The following is a 14883-nucleotide window of genomic DNA, read 5'->3' on the forward strand; positions in this document are numbered from 1 at the left end:
CAGAATTTTTTTTCAAATTTGATTTAAATTGTTGCAAGAATATCTTGGACTGTTTGCCAGGATTTCCCTGGGCGTGGATGGATTATTCATCTGAAATGCCTGAGGGGCTTGTGTGATTTGTATTTGCATGCAAATTGCTGCATAGAACTTTCCACCCACTCCCTCCCACTGAACCTGTTGTCAGGCAGGATATAAGGGCTTGGGCTCAGGTTCTCAGCTTCCAGCTCCGGCTGACGACCTGCAGACACCTACTGGCCCTTGGAACTTTACCGCTGCAGAGAACACGCAGAAGAACCATGTTATACTGGCACAACCAGACTGAGCATTACTGGCCAGCTCAAACTGAACACTACCACCAATATGTCAATACCAGTGGAGGCAGGTGAGTAAGGGCATGTTGTATTCAGCATGATCCAATGTATTGATGTGATATTGAGAGTTCTCTTTTTGAAAGATAAATACACTTTGAGATTTGCGTTATGTGATTATAAGTGTCTCCTTGCAATATTAGACTAAGGAAGAGCCCCTCTAGAGTGCCACAACACTTGTCCAAATTACAAACTACAAAGTTACAAGGTCCCACATCAGAAGGTTCAAGAACAGTTATTATTACCCTACAACCATCAGGCTCCTGAGCCAGTGTGGATAACTTCATTCTCCTCAACGCTGAAACTGACTTCACAACCTATAGCCTCACTTTCAATGACACTACAACTCATGTTCTCAGTGTTACTTATTTATTGTTGGCACGATTGGTCATCTTTTGCAAATGGATGTCAGTCTTTATTATGTATTGTTTTTCATAAACTCAATTGTATTTCTTCATTTTTCTGTAAATACTGCTAGAAAGTGAATCTCAAGGTATTATGTGGTGACATATATGTACTTAGATAATAAATTCACTTTGAACTTTGAATGTAGGAGATGCAGAAGGTGAGATGCAGAGAGCAAGATCCCACAGACTAATTACATAGAACCTAGAACATTATGACACAGTACAGGCCTTTTGGCTGTCAATGTTGTGCTGACCTTTCAACATACTCTAAAATCAATCTAACCCTTCCCTCCACTCTCTGAGTAAAATACTTACCTCTGACATCCCCCTACACTTTACTCCAGTCACCTTAAAAGTATGCCGTCTCGTATTAGCCATTTCCACCCTGGGAAAAAGTCTCTAGCTTTCCACTTGATTAATGCCTCTTATCATCTTGTATCTCTCTATCAAATCAGCTATCCTCCTTCATTCCAAAGAGGCAAGCCCTAGCTCACTTAACCTATACCCATAAGTTCTGCTTTCTCACCAGGCACTAGTGATTAAGGACAGGTGGTTTCTGTTTGGGGGTTGGTTGAGGGGAAGCTCCCCTGCACTTTTTCAAAGTAATACCAGGATAATATTTCACGTCTGCCTGAAAGAGCAGTTTGGCCTTTAGTTTAAAGAGTCATTCAACATAAAACTATCTCTGTCCCATACCTGGCCATGTTTGCAGATGATGCAAAGATACATGGGGGGTGGGGGGGCAGCAGGTAGTGTTGAGGAGGAAGGGAATCTCCAGAAGGACTTGGACAGATTAGGAGAATGGGGAAAGAAGTGGCAGATGGAACATAGTGTTGGGAAGTGTACGGTCATGCACTTTGGCAGAAGGAATAAAGGCACAGACTATACTTTAAACTGGGAGTAAAATTCAGAAATCAGAGGTGCAAAGGGACTTAAAGGTTAACTTACAGGTTGAGCCGGTGGTAAGGTAGGCAAGTGCAATGTTAGCATTCATTTCGAGAGGACTAGAATACACAAGCAAGGAAATGATGCTGAGACTTTAGAAGGCATCAATCAGTTATACTGTGTTTGGAGTATTGTGAGCAGTTTTGGGACTCTTATCTGAGAAGAGATGTTTTAAGGCCATAGGAAACAGAGCAAAATTAGGTCATTCAGCACATCGAGGCAGCTCCACTGTTTAATCATGGTGGATTTATTTTCCTCTTCAACCTCATTCTCCTGCCTTCTAACCCTGACTGACCAAGAACCCACCAACTTCCACTTTATACCCAATGGCTTGATCTCCACAACCATCTGTGGCAATGAATTCCACAGATTTATCACCCTCTGGCTAAAGAAATTCCTCCTCATATCGCTTCTAAATGGACATCCCTCTTTTCCTGGGCTGTGCCCTCTGGTCTTAGACTCCTTTTCATATCCATTCTATCTCAGCCTTTCAATATTCAATAGGTTTCAATGAGATTTCCACAACCCCCCCCCCCCCAACCACCTTCTTCTAAACATCAGTGAGTACAAGCCCAGGACCATCAAATGCTCCTCATACGTTAACTCTTTCATTCCCGGGATTATTCTTGCGAACAACTAAGACATTTAGTTCAAGACAGTAATTGCACGACCTGTGAATAAATAAAGATTCATTGTCCAAAACTTTCCTAGTTCCATAATTCTTCTATGAAAATAATCATCATCTTTTTAAACCCAACCTTGTCTTAATTACGAAAAATCTCATTCCTGATAACTCTAGCCTGCCAATTGTACATCTTTCACACAACCATCAAAAGCAGCTACTTCAGAGTTAATTTCTCCTCTTAAACAATCTGCTGGAGGAGCTCATTGGGTCAACATTTACAGGGAAAAGGCAGGAGAATGAGATCGCAAGGGATAATAAATCAGCTATGAAGGAACACTGGAGCAGACTCGAAGAGCCGAAAGGCCTAATTCTTCTCCTATGCCTTATAGTCTTATGGGTGGAGCAGTGTCTGTGGGTGGAAAGGACTGTTGATGTCTGAGGTTAAAATATTGCTTCAGGACCTGAAACATCAGCAATTCCTGCTTCCCACTGAGTCCTCAAGCAGGTTGCTGGTTGCTCCAGGTTTCAGCATTTGTAGGTCTCTTGTAAATGAATTTCTCTTCTTTTTGCTCTGTTGGAGCAGTCAGCAGCATAGCGGTTAGTGCAGTCACTTTACAGCGCCACCAATCATTGATTGGCTCCTGCCCTGTGTGTAGGGAGCTTGTCCTTTCTCCTTGTAACCACGTGGATTTCCTCCAGATGCTTTGGTCTCCTCCCACATTCCAAAGATCTGTGGTTAGGGTAGGGTTAGTGAGCTGTGGGCACCGGAAGCAAGGTGACACATGCAGGCTGCTCCCAGTACAATCCTTTTGTTCTTCTTCCTCTTCTTCTCCGTCTTGTTTTACGGCGGTTGGCACCCAGCTTAACGGTGCATTACCGCCACCCTCTGCTCTGGAGTGTGCAATAGACTTACATTCTAAATCCCTTCACCCAATCACACACACACACACACATACCCTAACCTACACTTTATCCTCCCATCTTTGGCCATCCTAGTACCCTATTCCTGCTTATCCGTCATATCCTATAAAAAAAAAACCCTGTACCCCTTAAGAAAGCTAAAATTACCCAGACGTGCTCTCTCACCCATGCCCAGCAACTCTTTTAATGTGAATTCCTGCACCCCCAATTCCCTTAGTTTAATTCTCATCATCTATCTCTGTATCCCATACTTCCTGCAACTCAGAACTACATGTTCTACTGACTCCTCTTCCTGACATTCCTCACACAATCCTGTCTGGTGTTTCCCTATCATTTTCAATGTTTTGTTTAATGCACAGTGTCCCAGCCTTAACCTAGACCACACAGTTTCCTCTCTTCTGTATCCACTACCTACCCTAGTACCCGAAGGATTTCACTGTATGTTTCAACATACATGTGACAAATAAAGTTTATCAGCGCCCTGATAAAGCATTTCGGCCCGTTTGTTCATTGGGATCTCTTCTGGGGAAGGTATGACCTGTACGAAAGGGATGGGTTACACCTGAACCCGAAGGGGAATCAATATTCTTGCAGGCAGGTTTGTTAGAGCTGTTCAGGAGGATTTAAGCTAATTTGGCAGGTGGATGGGAACCAGAGTGATAGGGCTGAGGGTGGAGTAGTTGGTTTACAAATAGAGGCAGTGTGTAGTGAACCTGCTAGCAAGGAGAGGCAAATGATAGGACGTAGTTGCCGTCAACGGGATGAGATGCAATGTAAAAGGGGGACAGAACTGAAAGGGCGATAAATACAGGACTGAAGGTGTTATATTTGAATGCACACAGTATACAGAATAAGGTAGATGAACTTGCAGCACAGTTACAGATTGGAATGTATGATGTTGTGGGCATCACTGAATCATGCCTGGAAGAAGATTATAGCTGGGAGCTTAGCGTCCAAGGATATGCATTGTATCAAAAGGACAGGCAGGTAGGCAGGGGGGTGGGTTGCTCTGTTAGTAAAAAATGAAGTCAAATCATTAGAAAGAGGGGACATAGGATCAGAAGGTGTAGCATCATTGCGGGTAGAGTTAAGAAACTGCAAGGGTAAAAACAAACCCTGGGGGGAGTTATATACAGACCTCTGAACAGTAGCAAAGATGTGGTCTACAAATTACAATGGGAGATAGAAAATGAAAATGAATGCTACACATGCCCTTACACTTCCTCCCTTACCACCATTCAGGGCCCCAGACAGTCCTTCCAGGTGAGGCGACACTTCACCTGTGAGTCGGCTGGGGTGATATACTGCGTCCGGTGCTCCCGATGTGGCCTTTTATATATTGGCGAGACCCGGCACAGACTGGGAGACCGTTTCGATGAACACCTACGCTCTGTCCGCCAGAGAAAGTAGGATCTCCCAGTGGCCACACATTTTAATTCCACGTCCCATTCCCATTCTGATATGTCTATCCACGGCCTCCTCTACTGTAAAGATGAAGCCACACTCAGGCTGGAGGAACAACACCTTATATTCCGTCTGGGTAGCCTCCAACCTGATGGCATGAACATTGACTTCTCTAACTTCCGCTAATGCCCCTCCTCCCCCTCGTACCCCATCCGTTATTTATTTATTTATTATTATATTCTTTTTCTCTCTCTCCTTTTTCTCCCTCTGTCCCTCTCACTATACTCCTTGCCCATCCTCTGGGCTTCACCCCACCCTTTCGTTCTCCCTAGGCCTCCCGTCTCATGATCCTCTCGTATCCTTTTTGCCAATCAACTTTCCAGCTCTTAGCTCCATCCCTCCCCCTCCTGTCTTCTCCTATCATTTTGGATCTCCTCGTCCCCCTCCCACTTTCAAATCTCTTACTAGCTCTTCTTTCAGTTAGTCCTGACGAAGGGTCTTGGCCCGAAATGTCGACTGTACCTCTTCCTAGAGATGCTGCCTGGCCTGCTGCGTTCACCAGCAACTTTTATGTGTGTTGCTTGAAATTCCAGTATCTGCAGATTTCCTCGTGTTTACAATAGTCATGGAGGTTTTCAATATGCAGGTAGATTGGGAAAATCAGATTGGCACTGGATCCCAAGCGAGAAAATTTGTAGAATGCCTATGTGATGGCTTCTTAGAGCAGCTCATGGTTGAGCCAATTAAGGGATCAGCTATTCTGGATTGAATATTGCGCAATAAACCAGAACTGATTAGAGAGCTTAGGGTACAGGAACCCTTAGGAGACAGTGATCATAATATGATAGAATTCACCCTGCAATTTGTGAAGGAAAAGCTAAAGTCAGATATATCAGTATTATAGTGGAGTAAATGGAATTATGGAGGTATGAGAGAGGAGAAGGCCAAAATTGATTGGAAGGGAACACTAGCAGGGATGACGGTAGAGCAGCAATGGTAGGAGTTTCTGGGAGCAATTCAGAAGGTGCAGAATAGATACATCCCAAAGAAGAAGAAATATTCTAAAAGCAGGATGATGCAACCATGGTTGGCAAGAGAAGTCAAAGCCAACATGAAAGCCAAAGAGAGGGCATATAATGCAACAAAAATTAATGTGAAGTTAGAGGGTTGGGAAGCCTTTAAAAACAAACAGAAGGCAACTAAAAAACTCATAAAGAAGGAAAGGATGGAATACAAAGGTAAGCTAGCCAATAATATTAAAGAGGATACCAAAGGTTTCTTCAGATATATAAAGAGTGAAAGAGAGGTGAGGGTAGATATCAGACCGCTGGAAAATGATGCTGGAGAGGTAGTAATGTGGGATAAGGAAATAGCAGATGAACTGAATAAGTATTTTGCACCGGTCTTCACTGTGGAAGACACTAGCGGTATGCTGCAAGTTTGAGAGTGTCAGGGGGCAGAAGTGTGTGAAGTTGTCATTACTAGAGAGGAGGTGCTTAGGGAGCTGAAAGGTATGAAGGTAGATAAATACCTGGACCAGATGGTTCTGAAAGATTTGACTGAAGAGAATTTGAAGGCATTATTAATGATCTTTCAAGAATCACTAGATTCTGGAATGGTTCCTGAAGACTGGGAAATTGCAAATATCACTCCAAGAAAGGAGAGAGGCAGAAATTATAGGCCAGTCAGTCTGACCTCTATGGTAGGGAACATGTTGGAGTCAATTGTTAAGGATGTGGTTTCCGGGTACTTGGAGGCACATCATGAAACTGGCCAGTCAGCACGGTTTCCTCAAGGGAAAATCTTGCCTGACAAATCTGTTGGAATTCTTTGAAGAAATAACAAACAGGATAGACAAAGAAGAATCAGTGGATGCTGTGTAATTGGATTTTCAGGAGGCCCTTGACAAGGTGCCACACATGAGGCTGCTCAACAAGTTAAGGGTCCTTGGTGTTATAGGAAAGATTCTAGCATGGACAGAGCAGTGGCTGATTGCCAGGAGGCAAAGAGTGAGAATAAAGGGAGCCTTTTGTGGGTGGCTGCCAGTGACTAGTGGTATTCCACAGAGGTCCGTGTTGGGACCGCTTCTTTTTACGTTGTATGTCAATCACTTGGATGACAGAATTGATGGTGTTGTGGCAAAGTTTGCAGACAATATGAAGATAGCTGGAGAGACAAGTAGTGTTGAGGAAGTAGAGAGGTTAGAGAAGGACTTAGACAGATTAGGAGAATGGGCAAAGAAGTGGTAGATAGAATACAGTGTCGGGAAGTGTATGGTCATGCACTTTGGTAGGAGAAGTAAATGGAGAGAAAATTCAAAAATCTAAGGTGCAAAGGGATTTGGGAATCCAAGTGCAGGATTCCTTATAGGGTAATTAGCAGGTTGAGTTGGTGGTGAGGAAGGCAAATGTAATGTTAGCATTCATTTCACGGGGACTAGAGTATAAAAGCAAGGATGAGTCCCTTGTTTTGCCATGTACTTCTTGTTGTCTTTTCCATTGTCAAACTTTTCCTGCACTCTCTCTAAGTTGTTAATTTGACACACACGGTGCCCTTTTTCTGCTACCATCAGGCAGGAGGTATGGAAGTCTGAAGTCTCACACCAGTAGATTCAGCAACAGTTTATTTCCTATAACCATCAGGTTCTTGAACCAACCTACACAACCCGAACCCTACCTCAACAGACTGCCTCCTGTTTTGCAGTCTTTTTTCTCTCTTCAGTCATGTGTAATATATTTATGATTTATGCTTTTGTGCGTCATCTGAACCTGTGACGCTGTTATGAGCAAGCTTTTCATTGTGCCTGTATCTCACTGTAATAGTGCATATGACAATAATCTCAATTCGACTCGATTATGTCACCTCCTCCAGAACTGCCAAAATAATCGAAGACCTTTTTTCACTTGGGATATTTTCTCTTCTCCCCCCTTCCATTGGACAGAAGGGAAGAACTTCTGAAAGCACGTACCACTCAGACAGCTTCTATTCTGCTGTTATAAGACTACTGAACAGACCTCATTAACAAGGTGTTTTCACCCATAGAACTGTCGCTCACTGGGCGTTTATTTTTTCTGATTTTTGCATCATTCTCTGTAAACTCTAGAAACTGTTGTGCATGAAAATCTTAGACAAAGTGCCCAAAACTGCTCACAATACTCCATTTAGTCTGACGAACATCTTATAAAGCCTCACCATTACATCCTTACTTTTGTATTCTTGTCCTCTTGAAGTGAATGCTAACATTGTATTTGACTTCCTTAACACCAACTCAAACTGCAAGTTAACCTTTAGGGAATCCTGCATGAGGTCTCACAAGTCCCTTTGCACCTCTGATTTTTGAATATCCTCCCCATTTAGAAAACAGTTCACGCCTTTATTCCATCTGCCGAAGCACATGACCATGTTCGTCCCTACACTATATTCCATCTGTCACTTCTTTGTCCATTCCCCCAACGTCTAAATCCTTCTGCAGACATGTTGCTTCCTCAACACTACCTCGCCCTCCACCTATCTTCATATCGTCCCCAGACTTGGCGACAAAGCCATCAATTACTTCATTAAATCATTAATGTACTATACAACATGAAAAGAAGCAGTCTCACTAGGCACTGGCAGCCAACCAGAAAAGATCCCTTCATTCCCACTCTTTGTCTCCTGCCAGTTAGCTATTCTTCTATCCATGCTTGCAATACCAGGGACTCTTACCTTGTTAAGCAGCCTCATGTGCAGCACCTTGTCAAAGGCCTTCTGAAATCCAAATTAACAACATCCACTGACTCTCCTTTGTCTATCTTGCTTGTTATTTCCTCAAAGAATTCCAACAGGTTTGTCAGGCAAGATTTCCCCTGTAGGAAACCATGCTGACTTTGGCCTATTTTATCATTTTCCTCTGAGTACCCCAAAACCTCTTCCTTAATAGTTGGCTCCAACATCTTCTCAACCACTGAAGTCACTGGCCTATAATTTCCTTTCTTCTGTCTCTCTCCCTTCTTAAAGAGTGGAGTGATATTTGCAAATTTCCTGTCGTCTGGAACAATTTCAGAATCTAGTGATTATTGAAAGAATGTTACGAATGTCTCCACAATTTCTTCAGCTACCTTTTCCAAAATCCTAGGTTGCAGTCCGTCTAGTGCAGGTGACTTACCTGCCTTCAGACTTTTGAGCTTTCCAAGCACCTTCTCCTTAGTAATAGCAACACTCAATTCTGCCCCCTGACACTCTTGAATTTCTGACATACTGCTAGTGTCTTCCACAGTGAAGTCTGATGCAAAATACTTATTAAGTTTGTCTGCCATTTCTTTGACCTCTGTTACTACCTCCACAGCGTTATCTTCCAGTGGTCTGATATCCACTCATCTCTTCTTTTACTCTTGATACATCTACAAAAACTTGTCATGTCCTCTTTCATATTTCATCTTTTCTTTCGTTGTGGCTTTTTTGTTGCCTTTTGTTGTTTTTTAAAAGCTTCCCAATCCTCTACCTTCCCTGTCAATCTACCTTTGCTACGTTATATGCCCTCTGTTTTGCTTTTATGCTGTCTTTAACTTCCCTTGAGAGCCACAGTTGCCTCATCCTCCCTTTAGAATGCTTCTTCACCTTTGGGATGTATCTTCTGCGCCTTCCAAAACTGCTCCCAGAAACACCAGCCATTGTTGTTCTGCCATAATCCCTGCTAGTGTCCCCTTCCAATCAACCGTAAACTCACTAATACACAGCACCCAGTCCAGAATTTCCATTACTCTAGTGAGCTCAACCACAAGCTGCTCTAGAAAGCAATTTTGCAGGCATTCTACAAATACCCTCTCTTGGGATCTAGTACCAACCTGATTTTCCCAATCTACCTGCATGTTGAAATCCTCCATAATTACTGCAACATCACCCTTTTCTATCTCCATTGTAATTTGTATCCTGCATCTTGGCTACTGTTTGGGGTCCTATATGTAACTCTCATCAGGGTCTTTTTACCCTTGCACTTTCTTAACTCTACCCACAAGGATACTATACCTTCCGATCCTATATCCCCTCTTTGTAAGGATTTGATTTGATTTTTTTTACCAACAGAGCTATCTTATTCCCTCTGACTACCTGCCTGTCCTTTTGATACAGTGTGTATCCTTGGATGTTAAGCTCCCAACTACCATCTTCTTTCAGCCACGACTCGGAGGTGCCCACGACATCATACCTGCCAATCTGTAACAACTGTGCTACAAGGTCATCTACCCTGTTCCATATACTGCATGCATTCAAAAGTAACACTTCCAGTCCTGTATTCATCAGCCTTTTTGATTTTGGCCCCCTGTTGCACAATAACTCATCTCACTGACTGCAATTTTGTGCTATCTTCTGCCTGTCCTTCCTCACAGTCTCACTACACGCTGCTATTACTTGTACACCAACTACCCCATCTTCAGCCCTATCACTCCAGCTCCCATCCCCGCTGCCAAATTAGTTTAAACCCTCCCCAGCAAGTCTAGCAAACCTGCCCACAGGGATATTGGTCCCACATAAAGATCGGGTTGTCTTCTTTCAGGGACATGCTGCCACTACCACTTTTCAAGCAAGAGGAGTCCACGCTCTCTTCTGACCACGAGGTCGCTGCTGTCAGCTTCCAGTACATTTTGAGTGCTGCCACCTCACCTGCCGTGAAGCTGCACGAGGAGACACTCACCTACCTCAATCAAGGTACGGTGGGGTGCAAAGAGGATGTATTAACCAAGACAGGAAATCAACTCCTAACACGGGCATCCACAGAAAATGCTGCACTGCAGACCCTCAGTAAAGGGTAACACACACAAAATGCTGGAGGAACTCAGCAGGTCAGGCAGCCTCTATGGAAATGAATAGAGTTGATGTTTCGGGCCAAGACTTGAGACCAGCATTTTGTGCGTGTTACTCTGGATTTCCAGCATCTGCAGAATCTCTTGCATTTATGATTTGCTACCACTAAGATTATCCTTCCGCCAGCTGTCTTTCTATTTATTCTGTGGGGGTGCCATGTTGCAGCTCGGTATGTACTGGAGTTCAGAGTTCATTTCTGGCACTATCTGTAAGGAGTGCTTACATTCTCCCCATGACCGTGTGCGTTTCCTCCGGGTGCTCCGGTTTCCTCTCACAGTCCAGTGACGTACCAGTTAGTGGGTTAATTGTTCATTGTAAATAGTCTGTGATTAAGCTAGTGTTAAGACCATAAGACCATAAGACCATAAGACATAGGAGCAGAATTAGGCCATCTGGCCCATCAAGTCTGCTCCGCCATTCAATCATGGCTGATCCTTTTTTTTTAATCTCCTCCTCAACCCCAGTTCCTGTCTTTCTCCCTGTAGCTTTTCATGCCATGGCCAATCAAGAACCTATCAATCTCTGCCTTAAATACACCCAACGACCTCACCTCCACAGCTGCATGTGGCAACAAATTCCATAAATTCACCACCCTTTGGCTAAAGAAATTCCTCCTCATCTCTGTTTTGAAAGGGCGCCCCTCTATCCTGAGGCTGTGCCCTCTTGTCCTAGACTCTCCCATTGTTGGAAACATCCATTCGAAAGGTTTCAATGAGATCCCCCTCATCCTTCTGAATTCCAGTGAGTACAGACCCAGAGCCATCAAACGTTCCCTGTATGATAACCCTTTCATTCCTGGAATCATCCTTGTGAACCTCCTCTGGACCCTCTCCAATGCCAGCACGTCTTTTCTAAGATGAGAGGCCAAAAACTGTTCACAACACTCAAGGTGAGGCCTCACCAGTGCCTTATAAAGCCTCAGCATCACATTCTTGCTCTTGTATTCTAGTCCTCTTGAAATGAATGCTAACATGGCATTTGTCTTCCTCACCACCAACTCAACCTGCAAGTTAACCTTTAGAGTGTTCTACACAAGGACTCCCAAGTCCCTCTGCATCTCAGATTCCTGGATTTTCTCCCCATTTAGAAAATAGTCTGCACGTTTATTTCTACTACCAAAGTGCATGACCATGCATTTTCCAACATTGTATTTTATTTGCCACTTTCTTGCACATTCTCCTAATCTGTCTAAGTTCTTCTGCATCTTACCTATTTCCTCAACACTACCTGCCCCTCCGCCAATCTTCATATCATCTGCAAACTTGGCAACAAATCCATCTATTCCATCATCTAAATCACTGATGTTAGCATAAAAAGAAGCGGTCCCAACACCGACCCCTGCGGAACACCACTAGTCACTGGCGGCCAACCAGAAAAGGGTTCTTTTATTCCCACTCGCTGCCTCCTACCAATCAGCCAATGCTCTAACCATGTTAGTAACTTTCCTGTTATACCATGGGCTCTTACCTTGGTAAGCAGCCTCATGTGTGGCACCTTGTCAAAGGCCTTCTGAAAGTCCAAATATACAAATATGCACCTCATCCTTAACAATGGACCCCAACATCTTCCCAACCACTGAGGTCAGGCTAACTGGTCTATAATTTCTTTTCTGCTGCCTTCCTCCTTTCTTAAAGGCTGGAGTGACATTTGCAGTTTTCCAGTCCTCTGGCACCATGCCAGAGTCCAATGATTTTTGAAAGATCATTTCTAATGCTACCACAATCTGTAATGCTACCTCTTTCAGAACCCTAGGGTGCAGTTCATCTGGTCTGACCTATGTACCTTTAGGTCTTTCAGCTTTTTGAGCACCTTCTCTTTTGTAATAGTAACTGCACCCACTTCTCTTCCTTCACACACGACAACATCTGGCACACTGCTAGTGTCCTCCACAGTGAAGGCTGATGCAAAATACTCATTTAGTTCATCAGCCATCTCCTTGTCCCCCGTTATTATTTCTCCTGCCTTATTTTCTAGCTGTCCTATATCCACTCTTACTTCTCTTTTATTTTTTATATACTTGAAAAAGCTTTTACTATCTACTTTGATATCATTTGCTAGCTTGCTTTCATATTTCATCTTTTCCCTTCTAATGATTTTTTTAGTTGCTCTCTGTGGGTCTTTAAAAACTTCCCAATCCTCTATTTTCCCACTAATTTTTGCTTTGTTGTATGCCCTTTCTTTTGCTTTTACAATAGCTTTGACTTCCCTTTTCAGCCACGGCTGTGCTATTTTACCATTTGAGTATTTCTTCATTTTTGGAATACACATGTCCTGCACCTTCCTCATTTTCCCCAGAAACACACGCCATTGCTGCTCTGCTGACATCCCTGCCAACACCTCCTTCCAATTTACTTTGGCCAACTCCTCTCTCATACCACTGTAATTTCCTTTACTCCACTGAAATACTGCTACATCAGACTTTACTTTCTCCCTTTCAAATTTCAAGTTGAACACAATCATATTGTGATCACTGGTTCCTAAGAGTTCTTTTATTTCAAGCTCCCTAGATGCCTCAGGTTCATTACATAACACCCAATCCAGTGTAGCTGATCCCCTAGTAGGCTCAATGACAAACTGCTCTAAAAAGCCACCTCGTAGGCGTTCAACAAACTCACTCTGATTTTCCCAATCGACCTGCATGTTAAAGTCTCCCGTGACTACCATAACGTTTCCCTTTTAATTTGCTTTTTCTATTTCCTGTTGTAACATGTGGTCCACCTCCCAGCCACTGCTGGGAGGTCTGTATATAACTGCCATCAGGATCCTTTTACCCTTGCAGTTTCTTCACTCAACACGCAAGGATTCAACATCTTCCGACCCTATGTCACGTCCTTCTACTGATTTGATGCCATTCTTTACCAGAGAGCCATACCACTCCCTCTGCCTACTTTCCTATCCCTCCGATATAACATGTAACCTTGGACATTCAGCTCCCAACTACAACCACCCTTCTGCCATGATTCAGTGAAGGCCACAACATCATACCTGACAATCTGTAATAGTGCAACAAGATCTTCCACCTCATTTCTTATACTGTACGACGCGCATTTGGATACAAAACCTTGAGTACCGAATTTGCTATTCTTTTTGATTCTGCATCCCTAATGATTTGAAACTCAGCCTGTTGGCTGCAACTAAGTCCCATCACCTGCCTGCCCTTCCTGACAGTCTGACTACATGCTATCTTTACTTTTTTACCATCCTGAGTCCCTTCACTCCAATTCCCACCCCCCTGTCGTTAGTTTAAATCCTCCCTAACAGCTCTAACAAACCTGCCCCAGAGAATATTGGTCACCCTCGGGTTCAGGTGCAATCCATCACTTTTGAACAGGTCATACCTCCCCAGAAAAGATCCCAATTATCAAAGAACCTGAAGCCCTGCCTCCTGCACCAGCTTCTCAGCCACGCATTTATCTGCCAAATCATCCTGTTTTTACCCTCATTAGTGCATGGTACAGGCAGCAATCCAGAAATTACTATCCAGGAGATCCTGCTTCTCAGCTTTCAACCTAGTTCTCTAAATTCTCTTTTCAGGACCTCTTTTTCAGTTTAAATCGGTGAGCTGGTGGGCAGGACAGCTCGCTGGACCAGAAGAGCCTGTTCTATGCTATAATCTCTTAAATAAATAAGTAAATGTTGATTCATGGGATGTGAGCATCACTAGCAATGTCAGCCCTTATCTAATTTCCCTTGCACTCGGCAGTTGGTGCAGAGTCAGCCATCTTGGTGAGTCTGAAGGCCAGCCCAGGCAAGGATAACAGGCTTTCTCTCCTCTCAAACATCTTCTGTATTTTGCTATCCTTTAGTTTCATGGTTACAATTGCTGCAATGAGTATTTAATTAGTTAAACTTCACTTAAATTAATTTTGGGGGGGTGGGGTGAAGCGCTGAAGGCGGGAATCGAACTTGGGCCATTGGAGCTCTGAGACGGCAGCACCACCTGCTGCATTTCTGTGCCGCCACAGGATTCCTTCATCTTTCTAACATCTGCAAAGTCCTCTGCTTTGAATGCAACCAATGACTGAGTCTCCTCCGCTCTCCAGGGTAGAGGGTACCAAAGACTCCACACCCTCAGAGAGAAGAATTTCTTTCTTCTGTCCTAGGCAGCCTATCATTAGTCTGACCCTTGGTATAGTATTCCTCAGCCAGGAGAAACATATTCTGAACTGAGCCCTCACAGAATGTTGTATGTTTTAATGAGGATGCTTGTGAATTTACTGAATGCTCAGGAAACAAGTCCAAGTCTACTCAATGGTGGCCATTTGGTGCAGAATGCCTGTGCCTTTAAAAGAGTCTGCCCATGTAACAAACACATCATCCCCAGGACCTGTTTAATAACTGCTATTGTCCTAATTCTTTATTAAGTATTAAAGGC

At 43.5% G+C, this 14883-nt stretch overlaps 1 protein-coding gene across 1 annotated transcript in view; it reads left to right on the forward strand.

Moving 5' to 3' along the window:
* Positions 1–265: 265 nt before the first annotated feature.
* LOC134340288 (transcription factor CP2-like protein 1) overlaps positions 266–14883 on the forward strand; it is an 81434-nt gene continuing 66816 nt past the window's right edge. The window contains exons 1-2 of the mRNA XM_063037339.1: positions 266–382; positions 10201–10352. Of these exons, the coding sequence (XP_062893409.1) occupies positions 297–382; positions 10201–10352 (238 nt within the window). The 5' untranslated portion in view covers positions 266–296. The remainder of the gene's footprint in view (positions 383–10200; positions 10353–14883) is intronic.

Source organism: Mobula hypostoma, chromosome X1 (genome assembly GCF_963921235.1).
Source record: "Mobula hypostoma chromosome X1, sMobHyp1.1, whole genome shotgun sequence".
In the NCBI taxonomy this organism is placed as follows: Eukaryota; Metazoa; Chordata; class Chondrichthyes; order Myliobatiformes; family Myliobatidae; genus Mobula; species Mobula hypostoma.